Source organism: Martes martes, assembly GCF_963455335.1.
Source record: "Martes martes genome assembly, chromosome: 6".
NCBI lineage: Eukaryota > Metazoa > Chordata > Mammalia > Carnivora > Mustelidae > Martes > Martes martes.
The window spans coordinates 25,131,854-25,152,708 of record NC_137893.1 but is presented as its reverse complement, the minus strand read 5'-3'; the positions used below and the strand labels follow the sequence as shown (position 1 = coordinate 25,152,708).

The 20,855-nt window shown below is 38.2% G+C and overlaps 1 protein-coding gene across 1 annotated transcript in view; it reads left to right on the top strand.

Moving 5' to 3' along the window:
- QRSL1 (glutaminyl-tRNA amidotransferase subunit QRSL1) overlaps positions 1-18,935 on the top strand; it is a 33,608-nt gene extending 14,673 nt beyond the window's left edge. The window contains exons 5-11 of the mRNA XM_080805346.1: positions 87-263; positions 3,725-3,900; positions 3,990-4,102; positions 7,213-7,405; positions 7,930-8,047; positions 14,467-14,672; positions 17,133-18,935. Coding sequence (XP_080661472.1) covers positions 87-263; positions 3,725-3,900; positions 3,990-4,102; positions 7,213-7,405; positions 7,930-8,047; positions 14,467-14,672; positions 17,133-17,353 — 1,204 coding nt within the window. The 3' untranslated portion in view covers positions 17,354-18,935. The remainder of the gene's footprint in view (positions 1-86; positions 264-3,724; positions 3,901-3,989; positions 4,103-7,212; positions 7,406-7,929; positions 8,048-14,466; positions 14,673-17,132) is intronic.
- The last annotated feature ends 1,920 nt before the right edge of the window (positions 18,936-20,855 follow it).

Here is a 20,855-nt window from a genome sequence, read left to right as displayed (position 1 = left end):
GTTAGGCACAGATAATGTAATCAGGAGGTGAAATTTTCATATAAAATGAAAGTTTCATGAAGATATCTTGCTTCACTTCATCTCAGCTCTGGAAGCACAGATGGTGCATTTGGACCAGTTAAAAACCCCTGGAGTTATTCAAAACAATACAGAGAAAAGAGGAAGCAGAAGCCCCACGATGAGAACGAGGATTCAGACTGGCTTATAACTGGAGGAAGCTCAGGAGGGAGTGCGGCGGCCGTAGCAGCATTCACATGCTTTGCGTAAGATGCTTTTTTCTGTTTGTACTGTAAAGCCCAGTCAGATACAAACAGTCATAAACCAGCCTCAGAACCCAACAAGAGAATAGTTCATACTGTGCTATTTTTATTTCTTTTTAGTGAGTTATTGGTGCTCGATGGTATATCAGAATTATATCTTATATTTTATATAAGATATTTTATTTATTTTTATTATATTTTATTATATTATATTTTATTATATTATATTTTATATATATTATATTTTATTATATTTTATTTATATTTTATTATATCTTATATATTATATCTTATAAATACACTCAACTGTACAGTATACTGTATAGTATACTGTACTGTATACAGTATACAGTATACTGTACTGTATACAGTATACTATACAGTATACTATATAAAATACTGTGTATTTTATACATTTAACTTCAAGATAGTATTTTAAATCTTCCTCTGTAATATCTGGTTTTCTTAAAAACGTGATTTTGTTTATGTTGCAGAATAAACCAGTGAGCATAACTGAATTTCATTTTTAAAATAATTTATTTGGGTGTCTGCTCACTGATGTTACAAATATTTAGGGACTAAGATACCGTGGCTTTAGTGGGGTGCTGCTCAACTGCTAACGAAGGTTTATCCTTCACCTAAATGGGGCACCTGGGTGGCTTAATGGGTTGAGCCTCTGCCTTCAGCTCAGGTCATGATCTCAGGGTCCTGGGATCGAGCGCCGCAGGGGTCTTTCTGCTCTGCAGGGATCCTGCTTCCCTCTCTCTCTCTGCCTGCCTCTCTCCTGACTTGTGATCTCTCTGTCAAATAAATAAATAAAATCTTTTTAAAAAAGAGAGAGATGGAGAGGCAAGAAATGTTCCTGGTGTGTGTATCAATAGAATATTTAAAATAGTATTTTCATAAATCTACAACTAAAAATGGGTGTCACTGGGTAAAGTTTTCTTCCCATTTGCTAGGAGCTGACTTGTTCGACTGTCCTATTTTGTATTTGGGGAGAATCCATCCATCATGCTTTATGTTTTAAGTTCCCATTTGTAAAGCATTTCTTAACCGCCTAAAGAAGAGTAAATAAATACCACTGTTATTTACTTTTCTCGGTTTCAGTATAAAATTGAATGTGTTTCTTTAGCAGTACTGTGTGTATTTTATTTCTCCTTAATTATCCACTGAAACTAAGCTCTTTCACAGACATTGCAACCAATAAATTATTTATATTTTTTAGAGCTGTGGAGCTTTAGATTCTTCAGGGGTTTTTTGTTGTTTTGTTTTGTTTTGTTTTTTTAGTTTCTCTGAAATCTTATTTACAAGTAAAACCATTTCATTTTATCTCTGTAGCATTTTATAGCATTGCATTAATATTAATGAGAGCTCTGACAAGTTAGGACTGCAAGATTAGGTGCTTTTTTTTTTTAACCCTCATCACCCTACTTAATGTTCATCTTCCTGAATGTGCTTTGAGGAGATGGCATTTTGACACATAATTCCTATGGAAATGCAGGTTTTACTTTTACACAGCCGTCAGTGAATCCTAATAAGAAAATGTGTCCTTTTAGAAATTGTGAAAGCAACAGCCTGATTTTGTAGCTTATGCGGACTTGCTAAGAAAGACAATCTCATTTGCATTTTCTGTAGAGCTCAAGGGCCATGTGACTGGTAGGAGCGTTGTTCAGTCCAAAGATTTATTCTGGGTATAGTCAAGAGAAGCACAGACCCAAAGTAACTCCAGATTGAATGGGTCCCAAAGTATCAAGTGTTCTACTTTGTTTTCCCCCCCTTTGGATTTGCTGCTTTTATGATAGTTTTAACAACAGGAAGGCTCTTGGAGTATTATGTACCCACTAAAAGGAAGCAGCTAGAAAGCTTTGTAGTGTCAGGGAAAGATATCAAAGGTACACTGTTAAGGGGAAAATAAGTTGCTGAATACTATGTACAAGATGACCTTCTTTCTGTTAAAATAATTATATACATATATATATTAGTTGCATGGAAGTATCTGGGTGAGTATTATCAAAACATAACAGGATTATTAGGGAGGCAGTGATGTTAAGAGAAATTTCACTTTATACTCCATATACTTATATAACATTAAATTTTCTAGTTGGCACATACACTTTTCTAATCAGAAAAACTTTTTCTCTGAAATAAAGTTTAAAAAAATGTTTAATTATGGTAAAATGTATCTCACTTAAAATTTACCATATTAACCATTTTTAAGTGCACAGTTCAGTGTTAAATACATTCACATTGTTGTGCAACCAATTTCCAGAATTTGGTTCATTTGCAGAACTGAAATTCAGTACCCTTTAAAAAAGAGCTTCCCATTTGCCTGTCCTCCTAGCCCCTGGCAATCACTCTTTAACCTTCTGTCTCTAGGAACTTAGACCCTAGGTACCTCGAGTGAATATTATTCAGTATTTGTGCTTTTATAACTGACCTATTTCACTTAGCAAAATGTCCTCAAGATTAGTTTTTGGTTTTGTCTTTAATAAGAAAAACATACACTCTCTAGGTAACTGAGCAAAGAAATGGGCACTTCGTAGTTGGGTAATGCAAATACAAATAAATGTGAAAAATTATTCAAAAATGCACATTAACAAAGATTTTTCGTTATTCAGATTAACCAGCTTTTAGAACTGCTAGTACTCAGTGATGATAATGAAACATAAGCCCAAATCTGATTCACTGCAGTTGGAAATATAAATTGGCAGAGCCTCTCTGACAAGTCATTTGACAATACAGATTAAGAATTTAGAATAACAGGCAGACCCTATGCCTCATTAACGCTACTTCTTGGAAGCCAGCCTAAAAAATAATCAGACATATGGGCAGAGATTTATGTTCAAAGGTGTTTATTACAAAGTAATTTATTATGCAGTTTTTATCCTAGTTGGCAACAATGTATATGTTTAAATAAATTAAAATACCTTTCTATCTGTGATTCTAAATGAGGTAGCGGAAGGTTCTGTGTATGAATTTCTGGGAGAGGTGTGTTTAGTTTGTAAAAGCATACTGTAAAACTGCCATTAAAGGAAGGTATAAGGTGTCTGTGTATATACTGATAGGAGAACAGGCTTCAAAATCCTGGGAATCACCAATTGTTATGATGGGATGTTGTACATATTTTAAATTTTCAGTAATTTTAATGAGCTAGCAAAAGGCTCATGATAAGAAAAAAAGAGATAGGAAGTTATAATTACAGAATGACCTGAGCCACGAAAGAAAACTGCATTTTAAGAAAGTCTTGAAGTTAATATGTCAAAATGTCAACAGCGTGTTTGCCTTAGGCAGTAGAATATTTTGTTACCTCTTTACACTTCTTCTGTATTTTAGGAGTTCTCTGAGACAAGCATGTCTGACTTTTGTATAACCAGGGGGAAATAAAGTTTAAAAGTATATACACTTAAAAATAGATTCCAGATATAATTGGAGATCTTCTAAAGAAAATTCCATTTAAATTCCAGGGCTTTAGGATCAGATACAGGAGGATCGACCAGAAATCCAGCTGCCCACTGCGGGGTTGTTGGTTTCAAACCAAGCTATGGCTTAGTTTCTCGTCATGGCCTCATTCCCCTGGTGAATTCAATGGATGTGCCAGGAATCTTAACCAGATGTGTGGACGACGCAGCAATTGTGTTGGGTATTTATATGATTCCATAGAGTTTCAAAACATTATAAATTTCCCTGTAAAACATTTCATCTGTCATTCCTAAATATTTCTCCTTACAGGTATGCTGGCCGGGCATGACCCCAAAGATTCTACCACAATACAAGACCCTGTCAAACCATTTACACTTCCCACTTTGACAGATGTGAGCAAACTATGTATAGGAATTCCGAAGGTAACTCTTCCCTTTTATTACTTTAGAGAAATGCTAGCAAGTCAAACACAGGGAACAGACTTGGGAAGCAGACTGGTCGGTTGGCTTTGAATCCTGCTGTGCCACTTTTATTAGCTGTGCAGTCTGAGCACATGACTTAATCTAAGCTCAATTTCCCAATCTACAAAATGGGGATAATAACAGTGTTGATCTCAGAGAGCAGAAAGGCTTAAATTTGGTAATCATCATGGGGATGTAATATACAGCATGGTGACCATAGTTAATAATACCATATTGCATATTTGAAAGTTACTAAGAGAGTAGATCTTAAAGTTCTTTTTTCTTTTTTTTTTAAAGATTTTATTTATTTGACAGAGTGAGAGCGAGCAAGGGAACATGAGCAGAGGGAGCGGGAGAGGGAGAAGCAGGCTTCCCGCCAAGCAGGGACCCCGATGTGGGACTTGATCCCAGGACCCTGGGATCATGATCTGAGCCGAAGGCAGGCGCTCAACAACTGAGCCACCCAGGCACCTGATCTTAAAGTTCTTATCACAAGGGAAAAGCAAACTCTTGTCATTGTGTATGGTAATGGATGTTAACTTAGACTTATTGTGGTGATCATTTTTTAATATATGCAAATATTGAATCATATATTGAAACTATCATAATGTTGTATGTCAGTTTTATCTCACTAAAAAAAAATGAATCATGTTAAGCAGGGGTCTGTAAACATTTTTTGTAAAGGGTCAGTTGGTAAACATTTTAGACTTTGTGGGCCATACAGTGTTTAGTGTCACTATTTAACTCTGCCACTGTCGTGTGAAAGCAGCCAAAGACCATATGTAAATGAGAGTGTGGCTGTGCTCTAGTAAAACTTTATTTTCAAAAATAACCGGCAAGGGGCGTCTGGGTGGCTCAGTGGGTTAAGCCTCTGCCTTCAGCTCAGGTCATGATCTCAGGGTTCTGGGATTGAGTCCCGCATCGGGCTCTCTGCTGAGTGGAGGGCCTGCTTCTCCCTCCCCGCTCTGCCTGCTTCTCTGCCTACTTGTGATCTCTCTCTCTCTCTCTCTCTGTGTCAAATCAATAAATCAAATCTTTTTTTTTTAAATTTTTTTATTTATTTATTGGACAGACAGAGATCACCAGTAGGCAGAGAGGCAGGCAGAGAAACAGGAGGAAGCAGGCTCGGAGCAGAGAGCCTGATGTGGGGCTCGATCCCAGGACCCTGGGATCATGACCTGAGCTGAAGGCAGAGGCTTTAACCACCCAGGTGCCCCAAATCAAATCTTTAAAAACAAAAACAAAAACAAAAAACCTGGCAAGTTATATCTGGCTGGGAGGCTATAATCTGGTAATCCGGGGTGTAAACAACATAGCCCAGAGCCATACCTTGCATAGTAAAGGCTGAATACATGTTACCTTCTTTACTACCGTCATTAGTATTGCTACTGCATTTATTACAGTAGCAACCGAGTAATTCATGGATGAAGGTCAATATGTTAAATTACTGACCTTTAAACGACTTATGGAGTTTTAAGCTTAACAGTGATTGTTTGGATAATTCTTTGTTGTGGGACACTGCGCTGTGCATCGTAAGATGCTTAGCAGTGTCACTGGCCTTTAGCCTTGGAAGCAGCGGTTCCCCACAAACAAAAATGTATGCAGACATTACCAAACATCCCCTGATTGAGACAAAGGGGATAAAATTGCCCCCAGTTGAGACCACCGCTGTAGAGAAATACTTTCTTTTTTTTTTTTTAATTTTTTTTTTTTAAGGATTTTATTTATTTATTTGACAGACAGAGATCACAACTAGGCAGAGAGGCAGGCAGAGAGAGGGGAGGAAGCAGGCTCCCTGCTGAGCAGAGAGCCCGATGCGGGGCTCGATCCCAGGACCCTGGGATCATGACCTGAGCCGAAGGCAGAGGCTTTAACCCACTGAGCCACCCAGGCACCCGGGAAATACTTTCTTTAAAATTTTCAATTAAGATAATAGCCGTGCCTTCCTTTAAGGATTTAGAGAGAGCATAGGTTGTAGAAAGAGACCTAGTTTAGAATCCCAGATCCTTGGGGCACCTGGGTGGCTCAGTGGGTTAAAGCCTCTGTCTTTGCCTCAGGTCATGATATCAGGGTCATGATCTCAGGGTCCTAGGATCGAGTCCCGCATTGGGCTCTCTGCTCAGCAGGGAGCCTGCTTCCCCCACCCACCTGCCTGCCTCTCTGCCTACTTGTGATCTCTGTCAAATAAAAAATAAATAAATAATTTTTTTAAAAAAGGGGGGTGCCTGGGTGGCTCAGTGGGTTAAAGCCTCTGCTTTCGGCTCAGGTCATGATCTCAGGGTTCTGGGATCAAGCCCCGCTTCGGGCTCTCTGCTCAGCAGGGAGCCTGCTTCCCTTCCTCTCTCTGCCTGCCTCTCTGCCTACCTGTGATCTCTGTCTGTCAAATTAATAAATAAAATCTTTAAAAAAAAAAAAAAAAAAAAAAAAGAATCCTAGATCCTCTACTTACCTGCTTTGTAGCTTTAGGAAAGTTACTTAACTTGTCCAGTCTCAGCATTTTTCATTAATAAAATGAAGGATGATAATACCTACATCATGGGATTGTTAAAAAGCATTAAGTGAAGGGGGCACCTGGTGGCTCAGTCGGGTAAACATCCAGCTCTTGATCTCAGCCCAGGTCTTGATCTCAGGGTCGTGAATTCAAGCCCTCTGCTAGGCTCCAGAGTGGAGCCCACTTAAAAAAAAAAATGTTCAACCTGAGACTCCTTATACAAAAGTTTCTGCAAAAGCATTAAGTGAGAGAACCTTTGAAAAGCATCAGCATCTAGCAGAGTATCTGATAATGAACATTTAACACATATGGGGTCTCCAGCCATTTCTCTCATCTTTAATATTGTTAGTATTTAATATTGTTAATATTGATATTATTGTTTAATATCTCTTCTCTCATAAATAACTAGTATAGTGCTTATCATGCTGTAAGCACTCTTAAATTAATTTGGTCTCTCTAGCTACCCACTAGCAATTTAATCAGATTTTCTAATGGACTGCCAAAGGTCCTAAAGTACATATTTGTATAAAACCATCTATACAGATATTCTAATTTCTATATCTTGACTTTTTCCAATAAGGAATATCTTGCACCAGAATTATCAGGTGAAGTGCGATCTTTTTGGTCCAAAGCTGCTAACCTCTTTGAGTCTGAGGGGGCCAAAGTAATTGAAGTGTCCCTGCCTCACACCAGTTATTCAATTGTCTGCTACCATGTATTGTGTACATCGGAAGTGGCATCGAATATGGCAAGATTTGACGGGCTAGAATATGGTAAGATGGCTGTATTTGGGATTTTTAAGGTAGTTGTGTCCAACATTTGGTAGTTTTACTTATTCATGACAAAAAAATTATCCCCGGAGATAAGGTTAATGATTTAGACAAGTAAACCAGTAAATCGTCTTACCTTTGTCATTTAGCCTTCTGCTTACACTGTTCATCATAAATATCTCTGTATTTTTGGCTCCCCTCTCTGAATTGTGAATATTTTACAGGAATAGTGTCTTATCCTTGTATTTTCAGTCTGTCAAGTGTAGCTCCTGGCACATGGTAGGAGTTCGGTAGATAATTGGATGGAGGGAAGGAATGAGGGAAGGAGGGATGAGGAAGTGAACAAATGAAGTTTCCTTCTTAGTTATTTTCTCCTCTCTCCTTGATTCTTAGGAGATAAAGAAAAGGACCCACTAAGGACAGTTTCCCAAAATTTTAATATTAGTCAGAAATGTGAATCTGCACTTGCTTTTCAGCCAAAACTTCACTTCCTTTTCAAATAATGTTTATCTCTTTTTTGTTTTTAGGTCATAGGTGTGACATCAATGTGTCTACTGAAGCCATGTATGCTGCAACCAGGCGAGAAGGGTTTAATGATGTGGTGAGAGGAAGAATTCTTGCAGGAAATTTTTTCTTATTAAAAGAGTAGGTAACGGGGCGCCTGGGTGGCTCAGTGGGTTAAAGCCTCTGCCTTCGGCTCGGGTCATGATCCCAGAGTCCTGGGATCGAGCCCTACATCGGGCTCTCTGCGCGGCAGGGAGCCTGCTTCCCTTCCTCTCTCTGCGCCTGCCTCTCTGCCTCCTTGTGATCTCTGTCTGTCAAGTAAATAAATGAAACCTTTAAAAAAAAAAAAAAAAGAGTAAGTAATGGGGCACCTGGGTGGCTCAGTCGGTTAAGCATCTGTCTTCGACTCAGATCATGATCCTAGTGTCCTGGGATCGAGCCCTGCATTGGGCTCCCTGCTTGGTGGGGAGTTTGCTTCTCCCTCAGCCTCTCCCACTGCTTGTGCTCTCTCAAATAAGTAAATAAAATCTTAAAAAAAGAAATAAATAAAAAATAAAAGAGTAAGTAATTAGAAGTTTTCTCCATTCTTGAACACTCAAGAGTACATTAGTTGCATATCTATCAGGTCTTATTAAGTTGAGATATTTGCTGAAGAAGCAAAATCCTTATTTGAATTAGAAATCATAACTAAAGACCTGTTTATAGTACTTTTAGTTTCTGGTTATTCGAATGCAAAAAAAAAAAAAAAAATTGACACTCTAGCAAAATGATTAGTACAAAACTAAGTAGGAAGCCCTAAAGAATTTTAGCCTCTTTAAATGTCCCCTGACTATTATTGCCACATTGGCTTATTGTTGTTGGAGACTTAAACAGGAAGTTACATTGGTGTATCTTAAAAAATTTAGCAAATCAATTTAGTCTTCCCCTACATTAAGTATCTGTTTGCTCCAAGAAAGAATTCTAAGTTACTAGGGCTCCTACTTAGATTGTCTTTAGTATAAATATATTCATCATCTTGTGAATAGAATTCATCTTGCATACCATCAGGTCTGTTTAAGAGGACATGGGAAGTGTGAAAAGGCAAGAATGATTGTTTTAATGAATAGCTTCCTGAGTTTTTCTATATTCCCTCAAGGACAGAAAGCATTTTGTTCATCTATGTATCCTTTCAGGGCCTATACTTAGGATTACTTTTTCCAAAAATATTATTTGAACAGCCGTGATGGAAAACAGCATGGTGGTTCCTCAAAAAATTAAAAATAGAACTACCATATATGACCCAGCAATCCTACTTCTGAGAATATAGCCAAAGGAAATGAAATCATTATCTCAGAGCATTATTCACAACAGCAAAGACAGGAAGACAACCTAAGTGTCCAATGGTGGTTGCCTGGGTCTGTGGGTTAGGGGAAACAGGGAAATGCTGTGGGCTAGGGGAAATAGGGAGATGTTGGTCAAAGGGTACAAACTTGTAGTGATAAGATGAATTAACTCTGGAGGCACTTGTGTGGCTCAGTCAGTTAAGTGTCTGCCTTTGGCTCAGGTCATGATCCTGGGGTCTCGGGGTCAAGCCCCACATCGGGCTCCCTGCTCAGCAGGGAGTCTGGTTCTCCCTCTGCCCCTCACCTTGCTAATGTTCTCTCTCTCCCTCTCTCAAATAAGTAAATAAAATCTTAAAAAAAAAATGAATAAGTTCAGGGGATACAAAGCATAGTTACTATCATTAACAGCACTGCGTTATATACTTGAAAATGCTGAGAGTACATCTTAAATGTCCTCACCACTCACACACAAAATTATAATTATATAAGGTGATAAATGTGTTATTAACCCTATTGTGGTTATCATTTCACAATATATACACATATCTAATTATCATATTGTATACCTTAAAATTACACAATTTTATATGTCAATTATATTCTGGTAAATCTTGAAAATAAAAACCTAAAAATATTTGATTATGTTCTACAGAACATAAAAGACTCTTTTCCTGTAAATCAAAACAATAATGCAGTATTACCTCAAACTTATTAGAATGGCTAAAATCCAAAACACAAGAAACAACAGGTGTTGGTGAAGATGTGGAGAAAAAGGAAACCTTCAGCACTGTTGGTGGGAACCCATACTGGTGCAGCCACTCTGGAGAACAGTATGGAGGTTCCTCAAAAAGTTAAAAGTAGAACTATCCAGCAGTCACACTACTGGGTATTTACCCAAAGAATACAGAAACACTAATTGAAAAGGATACATGCATCCCTGTGTTTGTAGCAGCGTTATTTACAGTAGCCAAGATATGGAAGCAGCCCAGGGGTCCATCAGTTGATGAAAGGATGAGGAAGATGTGGTGTATATACACACAATGGACTATTACTCAGCCATAAAAAAGAAAGAAATCTTACCATTTGTAGTGACATTGATGGAGCTAGAGAGTATAATGCCATGTGAAAGAAGTCATCAGAGAAAGACAAATACCTTATGATTGCACTCATGTGGAATTTAAGAAAAAAAAAAATGAGCAAGGGGTGGGACAGAGGGGAGAGAGGGCCATACCAAGAAATTGGCTCTTAACTATAGAAAACAAACTGATAGTTACCAGAGGGGAGGAAGGTGGGGGGATGGGTTAAATAGATGATGGGGATTAAGGAGATGAGCACCTGAGCATCGGGTGATGTATGGAACTGTTGAATCACTGTATTGTACACTGTGTGGTAATTAACTGGAATTCAAACAAAAACTTTTAAAAAACTTTTAACAAACAAAAACTTTTAAAAAACAATTTAAAAAAATAAGACTTTTCTATATTGGCCAGATGACTAATGATTTTGGAGTAGGAAAAGAAAATGAAATGTTGCTGAGAGGTTTTCTAAGCAAAGACTTTCATTAAGTGTATCTCAGGGCACAATTGTGTATATTTGTGTATAAATTGTATATCTCAGGGCACAATTTGATAGAGTATCTTGGTCACTGTAAGTAACAGCAGATAAAGAAACTGAAGGAGAGGAGTCTGAAAGCTTGGTTACCAGTTGAGGGAATTGACAAAAGGAAGTGAGAATTTCTGCTGGCATTCCTATCTCCTGAGTCAGAGAACTTAAGTCAGCTTTTTTGTTTTGAGGGATTTTGTTTGTTCGCTCACTTGTTTTGTGAGGGGAGGATAGACATGAGTGACAGGAAAAATGGAATTTGGGTATACTTCTTTTTTTTTAGCCTTAAAAAGTCAGTTTATGTGCCAGGAACTTTTTTTCTTCATGTGGTGCCTCAGTTTATAATTTTGTCATTCTTCTACTACCGTTTATTCAAAAAACACAAATTTATTGAGTTAGGAATCCACAGTTTATTTTTAAAGAACATAAGCCACATTTAAATCTGATTTTTACTGTTTGTCTTCAATTTGTACTATCTGTCCTTTCTTTTAACCTCTTTCCTGCCTTCTTTTGTCCTTAAAAAATTTTTAAAGAGATTTAAAACAAGAAAAAAGTCATTTATATTTGCCTAAATATTTACTATTTCTGGTGCTTTTTTATTCCTTTGTGTAGATCCAAATATCCATCTGGTGTAATTTTTTTCTCCCTAAAGAACTTTAATATTTCTTGTAGTATAATCCTGCTGGCAATTAGTTCTTCCAGCTTTTGTTTATATGTAAAAGTCTTTATTTTAATTTTGACATTTTCTCTCAGTATCAAATTCTAGATTGATAGCTTTTCTTTCAGTACCTTAAAGATCTTGTTGTGTTGCCTCCAGACTTGCATAGTTTCTGAGAAATGCTGTCATTCTTGTCTTTGTTCCTCTGTGTGTAACATGTCTTCCCCCACCACACACACACACACCCCTGCTGACTTTAAGACTTTATCACTGGTTTTCAGGAATTTGACTGTGATGTGTCTTGGTGTGGTTTTCTCCCTGGTTTCCTCTTGTTTAGGGGTTTGTTGAGCTTCTTGGATCTGTGGGTTTATTATTTTAATCAAATTGGGAAAAGTTTTAGCCACTGTTTCTTAAAATATTTTTTCTGACCTTCCCCCTTCTTCTGGGACTCCTTTCGTATGTATGTTAATCTGCTTGATGTTGTCCCACAGCACACTGATGGCTCCATCCTGGGTTTTTTTGTTTGTTTGTTTGTTTGTTTGTTTTTATTTTTTTTCTTTTGTAGTCTTTTTTCTCTGCTTCCTTTTGGATAGTTCCTATTACTATCTTCAGAATCACTGATCTGCTGTGTCACCTTACTGTCAGTCGCATCAAAGGTCATTTTTCTTTCCTACTTTGCATTTTTCGTTCCTGTAACTTCCAAGCAGTTCTTATCTCCTTGGTTTCTTCATGATACATGTTTTCTTCTACCTTCTTGAACATATGGAACATATTTATAGTAGCTGTTTTAATCTGCTAATTTGCACATTTCTGTTGTTTCTGGGTCTCTTTATATTGATTGCTTCTTACCCCCATAACCCATAATATGGGTTATATTTTCTGCTTTTTTGCATGACTGGGCATAGTGACTTTTATGTTATCATTTGCTGAATTTTTGTTGTATTCCTTTAAACCATGTCAGGCTTTGTTCTGGGATGCAGTTGAGTTAATCAGAATCTGGGGCACCTGGGTGGCTGAGTGGGTTAAAGCCTCTGCCTTCAGCTCAGGTCATGATTCCAGGGTCCTGGGATGGAGCCCCGTGTCAGGGAGCCTGCTTCCTCCCCCTCCCCCCGCCCCCTCTGCCTGCCTCTCTGCCTACTTGTGATCTCTATCTGTCAAATAAATAAATAAATAAAAAGTTACTCAGAATCCTGTTGGATCTTTCAAGGCTTCCTTTTAAAAAACCTTTGCAAGGATGAGTCCAAAATGGCCTTTAGTCTAGGCTAATTTAACTCTACTTTAGGCAGTACCCTTGAAGAATTCTGCCAGATGCCTCATGTATTATGAAGTCTTTCCACTTTGGCTGTTCGGAACACACCCTGTTTCTAGCCGTATTTGAGCTCTTGCAGTTGTTTGACTTTTCAGTGATTCTCTCCCCAGCCTTGAGAATGTCTTCTCCCTACATGCATACAGATCAGTACTCAGCCAAAGACTTGAGGGATCACTCTACAGATCTCTTGAGCTCCTTCTATGTGCTATTTTCTCCTCTCTGGTACTCCATGAGAAAATTCCAGTTTTCTTTGCCTCTCTGAACTTCCAGTCCCCGTCCCTAACTTCCTGAAAACTGCCCCCTGAAAACTCTTTGTAGGTTCCTCCTGTCTGGGCTGAGGCCTGGAAACTGCCTCCAGGCATTACACTGGGGAAATTAAAGGGCTCACTTACTTGCTTCCCCTCTCTCAGAACTCCCTCTCTTGAATGCCTGCTGTCTAATATATGAAAATGGTTGCTTTATTTTGCCTAGCTTTCTAGGCAAAATAAAGCAGGGTAAATTACTATGGGTAAATACTAGGGTATGTTACTATTTACTATGGCAGGGTAAATTCCATCCCTCTATCATTAATGGAAACAAAAGTTCTGTTTTTGAACCATATTTAAAGTAGGAAGAAATTTAATAGAAAAAGACTTGGGCTTGTGTTTGAATAAATTTGAGGTTTGGGAAATGCCATTAATGACATCATTTAAGCCATCAAGTGTTATTGTATTAATTATAGGTAATACCTGCATTTATCTCTCTAGAGACCCTGTGGTCAAATGATAGTAAAGAGATTTGATACTTCTGTAGGATTCTTTTAGAGTAAAAAAAGAGCACATTTTTATCTTTATTATATTTGGTCCTCAGTAAGACGAGTAGTTGTATCCATTTTTACAGGTGACAAACTGAAGTTTAAAACCATAGTTTTGCCTGCCTTTGTGTCTGGTTCAGGAGGATCCAAAGAGTGCCTTCTTTTTCCCTTTATTTGCATCATTGATTTATAGTCACTTTTATAGCTGGCTAATTCCTTAATCTTGTCAGTAAAGTAAGTATCTTTTCTTGAATTTCACATTCCCATTCCTGGGGCATGCCTAGCCATAAAATACAAAATTGCAAACACTGTGTACTTTCTCCAGTTTCTGTTTCCAGAGACTGTTTCCTAATGGCTACTTAGGATGGCACATTAGAATTTTACAAAACTTGAGAATCCTTATAATAACGATTTCTCATTATACTGCAGTTGAAATAGGACATTGTAATAGAAGGAGAATTAGAATAAGCTCCAGAGACCTCAGTTCTAGTCTTTCTTTTACCACTGCCCATCTTTGTAACCTTTGGAAAGTCATTTAATTGCTACGCACTTGATTTTTTTTTTCACCTGAAAATAAAAGTTCTGGTTTAATGATATGCCTGAAAGTGGATGATATCCACTTATTTAATGATATCACTATTCTGTGATTATATGTGTAGAATTGTGTCTAGCAGTGAATTCTGATTAAACTCCTGATACTCAAATTTTTAGAAATAACAGCACAGTTGAACAAAAATCATTTATATGTGTTGTTAGGAATCTTTGTGGTACCTTCTTATAAAGGTCAGAATCCAGTCATTCTTTAACAAGCCTTGTCTGTGAAAATTGATCCAAAGAAATTTAAAAATCTTTAAAATATCATCTGTTTTTCCACAGAAACTATGAGAATTATTTCATTAAGGCACAGAAAGTGAGACGACTCATTGCTAATGATTTTGTGAAGGTTTTTAACTCTGGAGTGGATGTCTTGCTGACTCCCACCACCTTGCGGGGGGCAGCACCATACCTGGAGTTCATTAAAGAAGACAACAGGACACGAAGCGCCCAGGATGACATTTTTACACAGGCTGTAAATATGGCAGGTGAGGATCCCTTGGGAATGTTCTGGTTTTCTTCAAATTTTTAGACAGTCTTCAACTTAGGTTCCAGCTAGACTGTTCCATGAAAGCAACAGCTTGTCCTTCTGGAATGCTTAGGAATGTGTGTACGTGTGTGTGTGTGTGTGTGTGTGTGGTATGTGCACACACATACTCAGAGTCAGTCTACTTAACAGCATAATTTCAACTTTTATTTTGGAAATTTTCAAACCTGCGGAAAAGTTCAAAGAATGGTGTAATGAATACCAATATGCCCTTTGCCTGGATTCATTCATTTTGTCTTATCTGCTTTCTCTCTGTACATAACTCACACACTTTTTTTTTAGCTGAATAATTTGAAAGAAAGTTGCAACATCATGATACTTCACTCCTAAATACGTTAGCATAGATCTTCTAAAAATGATGACATTCTCCTGCATAACCACAATTCTGTTACCACACCTAGGAAAACTAACATGAATAATAATATTCCAGATATAGTCCATATTTAAATTTTCTCAGTTGTACCAAAAATGTCTTTTATAAAATTGTTTTCCCCCTGATATATTATATTTGTTTTTATCTTTTTAAAATTTAGAATACGCCAGTTCTCTGCTTTGGGTTTTGGTTTTTGTTTTGTTTTTGGGCTTTTTTTTCTTTTGAAACACATCAGATTGTTTTATAATTTGTGTTTCAATCATCAAAATTTAGAAAACTCAAGAGGAGAAGGAAAGCCTACTGTATTTCCCTTTTGTTTACTATGTTCATTTCTTCCTGGTATATGAAGATTCTTTGTTTTATCGTATCCTTTCTGTTTAAATTCCTTTAGCCGTTCTTTTAGGGTAGGTCAGCTGTTAACCAATTCCCTTAACTTTCTAAGAACGCTTGATTTCCTTTCATATTTAAAGGTTATGTTCACTGGATACAGGATTTGGGCTTGACATTTCTTTTCTTTAGCACTTAAAAAATGTTATGCTACTTTCTTCTGGCCTGCATAGTTTCTGATAAGAAGTCCCCCACCTTTTAAAATTTTTGTTTTAATTGACATTGACTTTTTTGAAGAGCCTAGTGCACTTGCCCTATAGGATGTCCCATCTATAATCTGGACTTGCTACATTGCTTCCTCATGATTGGGTAGAGTCAAACATTTTGGCAGAAATACTGCATACTCTGCATGTCAGGAAACAGTTAATGTCAGTTTGTTCCACTTTCAGAGACTAAGTTGATCCCTTAGTGAAGGAAGTAACTGCCAGGTGTTTTCTATGTAAAGTTACATTTTTCCTTTGATCAATTTTAACCAATTGGTGAGGTGGTACTCTGAGATTATTCCCCCAAAATCTTGAACCCAGTTTTAAATCTATTGATGATCCTTGCCTGAATTATTTCCTAGAGAATGATGAAAATGCTGATTTTTCTATCATTCTTTGTACATATATTAGCTAGCAGTCTTCTCTAAAGACAGCTTTGTTTTGTTGGGTTTTTTAAAATTCAGTGTATTATAAACAATTACTCTCATCATTGGTTCTGATGCTGAAACTGTTTGGCCAACAAGAGCCCTTTCAAGTTGCATGTAGCTTTTAGACCTATCCCCATTAATTCCTAAAAACTTCCTTATTTTATGGCATAACAAGATATCCCAGGATCTTTTGCTTTCTTTGCCCCAAACGTGAAATTAAAAACAAGCTACTATTTCTTATCTATCAAATTGGCAAACATTCAAAAGCTCAACAACATACTCAGTTGGTAATGCTGTAGGGAAAAAGCATTTTGCTGATGGGAGTTCAAAATAGTACAGCTTTTTTGGAGGGAAATTTGGCAGCATCTAGTTACATATGCATTTATCTGTTGATGAAGCAATCTCTATTCATCTGAGAGACTTTCAAGAATACCAAAAACTATGGGGCACCTGGGTGGCTAGGTCAGTTAAGCGTCTGACTCCTGATTTCAGCTCAGGTCAAGATCTCATGGGTGGTATGATTGAGTCCAGCATCGTTGGGCTTCATGCTCAGTGGGGGGGCCTGCTTGAGATTCTCTTCTCCCACTCCCCTTGCGCGCGCTCCCTCTCTCTCTCAAATAAATAAATCTTAAAAAAAAAAAAAAAAAAAAAGGAATACCAAAAACATGTATACCTGGGCATGGTGTGAAATAGCTCAATACTGAAAACAACCTAAATGCCCAACCATAGAAGCATGGGTGAAAAATTATGGTACAAACCACATAATGGAGTGCTGTGCAGCTATTAAAAAAAAAAAGGAATGAAGAAAGTCTCTGTGAGTTGATACACAGTGATTTCCAAGATATATTGTTAAGTGAGCAAAGGAAGGTACAAAAGCATGTGCATATCATATGATTTCTGTCATTTTTTTAAACCTTATCTGTCTTATACCTACTAGCACTAGAAAGCAGAAGTCTCCCCTTCTTAGGGTGGAGAAGTAATCAGCTAATGGGTTTCTTTCTTGTCTTCAGGATTGCCGGCAGTGAGTGTCCCTGTGGCTCTCTCAAACCAGGGGTTGCCAATAGGACTACAGTTTATTGGACGTGCATTTTGTGACCAGCAGCTTCTTAACATTGCCAGGTGGTTTGAAAAACAAGTACAGTTTCCTGCTATTCAACTTCAAGAACTAATGGATGATGGTTCATCAGTCTCTGAAATTGAAAAGTTAGCTTCTGTTTCTCTAAAACACTAGTGATAAATATAGCACGCAAATTAAAACAACTTGAAGATTTTATATTCGAGAGAAGTCCAATGATCCTGCTCAATTCCTGTAATTTGGTTCCTTGTCAACACAGTCGTTCGTTGGAATCAGCTTTTAAAACTCTTGTGATAACATTAATTATAAATCACCTATCAGCATCTATAAGGTATCCACTAAGTGTAAAGTACAGAATTTTTACATTAACACAGACACACGTTCGTTGAAAGTGAGGCATTCTGCAAAAATGTTCATTAATAAGAACAGAGCTTAGAGTACAAGTAAGCTTAGGGATAAGCCTCTCAGAACTTCCACATCTTTGTAACCAAAGTGCTAATAAAAGCTATAATTTGTGCCTCCAGAGAGAATGTGAACAGCCAGGCAGATGGGCAATTCAAACGTAGTGGAGGCTGCCTTGGGGGATGTTAAAAAGGCACAAAAACAATAAAATGGGAATATTTGCTTCTGAGTGCTGAACAAAGGAGGTAGAAGAGGCGCTCTGAGCGCTGGAGGAAGTGCGACGTGCTGGGGCCCAGAGTCATGCAAGACTGGGGGTACGCCCCTCTGGGGACAAGCCCAGGTGCAGACGCTCTTGATTGCTCTAAATATAGAGCTGCAGTGACTGAACACTTTCTCCTGTTTTGCTAACGTTGAAAATGTGACTTCTGCCATCGCAGAACCCCATGCCAAGGAACTAGAACAACTCCATGGGACTCATTTTCCTATTTACCAACTACAAAGGAACTCGCTGGTGTCACAGAAACATTTGTTGTAACCTAAGAGACCATATTGGACTTGAAACTTGGGAGGCAGTGGAGCATAATTTTAGTGAGAAAGTTTCAAGATAGACAAGTATATCCAGGATGAAAAACTGGTAGATAATCTGGTGAGGGTGCCAAAGATAGGAGGCCCACAGCCTCCTCCCTCACCCCAGCTTTCTCTGTTACTTATGGTTTCCTCACCCTCTTAGTTTCTTTACAGATGCTCTCTGTTTGGGTCCCTTGAGCCCAAAGGGACAGTAATGAGAATCCATATTCAATTTGAAAGAAAATCATAGACTTAACCACTATAAAGTTTCATTATTGGACTTGTCTTTGCCAGAACACCATTGTCATTGTCATCTTGCGTTAATCAGATCTTCTAATTTGGCACTTACGTACTACCGATAATTATAAGTGGGAAGGTGAATTGTTATTTAATAAATTTCCTTTGTTTAGTAAGGAAAAAGTCTTTTCTAAATACAAAGTACGTGTAGGAGAAGTCTAAGTGGCAGAACTTCTGCAGAGCCACTGGAATGTTGCATGGTGGGAAGTTAGCTTGCCTGTTACTTTCTCATTAACAGTTTTCTCTCCCCCCAGGATCATTCCACTCCCAAATGGTCTGACAAAGTTTATATAAAATCTTTCTGTGCCAGCCCCACCAGTTTTCTTATACATCATGACTCTGAATCCCTGAAAGAGGAAGACATTCACAAGAGCGAATTGCATTTTTTTGTGTCAAGGGAAAACCATCTTAGTTTGAAGGAGCTAGTATGATGTAAAAAGCAAACAATAAATCTTTGCCCCAGTCTTTTTTTAATGTGTGTGTAATTTGAACTGAATTTTTTTCAAAGGATATTTATGTAATTTCTCTTACTCCTGGGCCTCTCCTTGAGCTGCACTGATGATCTGAATCTGGAAATAGGGAAGTGAAACATTGACTGTTCTCACATAATAATACCCAACTAGCATGAAATGATACTTAATTTGTTTCTCTTTCTTCTCCATCTTCACCCTAAATCTAGTAGATCTCATTTTACCAAATCGCTGTCGGGGAATTTAAGTGGGAAACAGTTTTTGTATCTCAGCTAATTAAGTCATGAAATTGTTAGCAATTCTGAAAGGCGAGGTTGGCTACAAATGTAAGATGAGTTCCCTGATAAGACACAGCAAAACAAAGAGAAGTTAGATTCAACCACAGAAGCATCACTGGAGTGAAAAAATGTGATGAGATCACACAACCTGCCATCCCAACACAACCTAGAGCCCAGGGAGCAAGGGGGAAAGTCAGTGTTCCGTGTTGGCCCCCAGCGTTACCAAGAAACTCACTTGAAACCAGGGAGGCAGAATGTTCTCTTTGGCTCTTTGTTACCAGGTCATCAGGAACACAGAGGACCTTGAGCCAGCTAGAAGAGACAGCCTGTTTCCAAAAAGCTTCTAAAAATGACAAGGAACAGCGACCTTATTAGGAGATCACCTGTTCCTTCTAACGTAGACAAGAAATACCTATATGATTTTATTTTTTATTTATTTTTGTAAAAGATTTTATGCATTTATTTGAGAATGAGCAAAAGCCAGCATGAGCAGTGGGGAGGGGCAGAGGGAGAAAGGGAAGCAGACTCCCTGCTGAGCAGGGAGGCAGACTTGAGGATGGACTGGGGATCATGACCTGAGAACGAAGGCAGATGCCCGCCCCTCCCACCCACCTCCCCTCTCAACCCCCACCCCTGCCCTTTAGGATTTTAGACTGAAGGACTGAAGAGAACCGTTACAGAGCACCAGTAGGTATAGCTCAGGGATGTTGCAAACTGTGCCATTCCCTGCTCCAGTCAAGGGAGGGGAGCAAGCTAATGGAATTTTCACAATAGCTTCTATTTTGAATTTTCATTCATTAGCTATTTTTGATCTCCCTCCCTTTCCTCAAGCATCTGATTATCTATACCAAGGTTAAATGCATATTAACTGTGCAAGCCTGGGGTGAGACGTGTTCATTGTATTTAGAAGCACCAAAGGACAGTTAAAAGTAGAAGGTCTTGCTCAGTTTTTTCGTGACTTAAGCAGTGCGTACACTAGAACATAAACCTGAAGATTTCATAAAGGCAAATGACATGAGAAAAGCCCAGCCAACATTAAATAAAAGTAATTTTTAGAGGATTTCAGTGGGTTTTTTTTTTTAATTTCTTTTTCTTTACACCTCTTGGACTACAAATCCAGAAGGATTTTAGGCAATTTATTAAAAACATAGTATTACAGGGGTGCCTGGATGGCTCAGTGGGTTAAAGCCTCTGCCTTCGGCTCGGGTCATGATCCCAGGGTCCTGGGATCGAGCCCCGAGTCTGGCTCTCTGCTCAGCAGGGAGCCTGCTTCCCTTCCTCTCTCTCTGCCTGGTTCTCTGCCTACTTGTGATCTCTGTCTGTCAAATAACTAAATAAAATCTTAAAAAATAATAAAAAATAAAAACAGGGCCTCCTGGGACACCTGGGTGGCTCAGTCGGTTAAGTGACTGCAGTCAGCTCAGATCATGATCCCAGGGTCTTGGGATTGAGTCCCACATGGAGCTTCTTGCTAAGCAGGGAGTGTGCTTCTGCCTGCTGCTCCCCCTGCTATGGTGTGTCTGTCTGTCTGTCTCTCTCTCTCTCTGACAAATAAAATCTTAAAAAAGAAAAAAGAAAAAAGAGAACCCTCCTCAAATATAGCTACCCTGTATTCCTGGGGGAGAGAGGGTGGGGAAAAGCTTT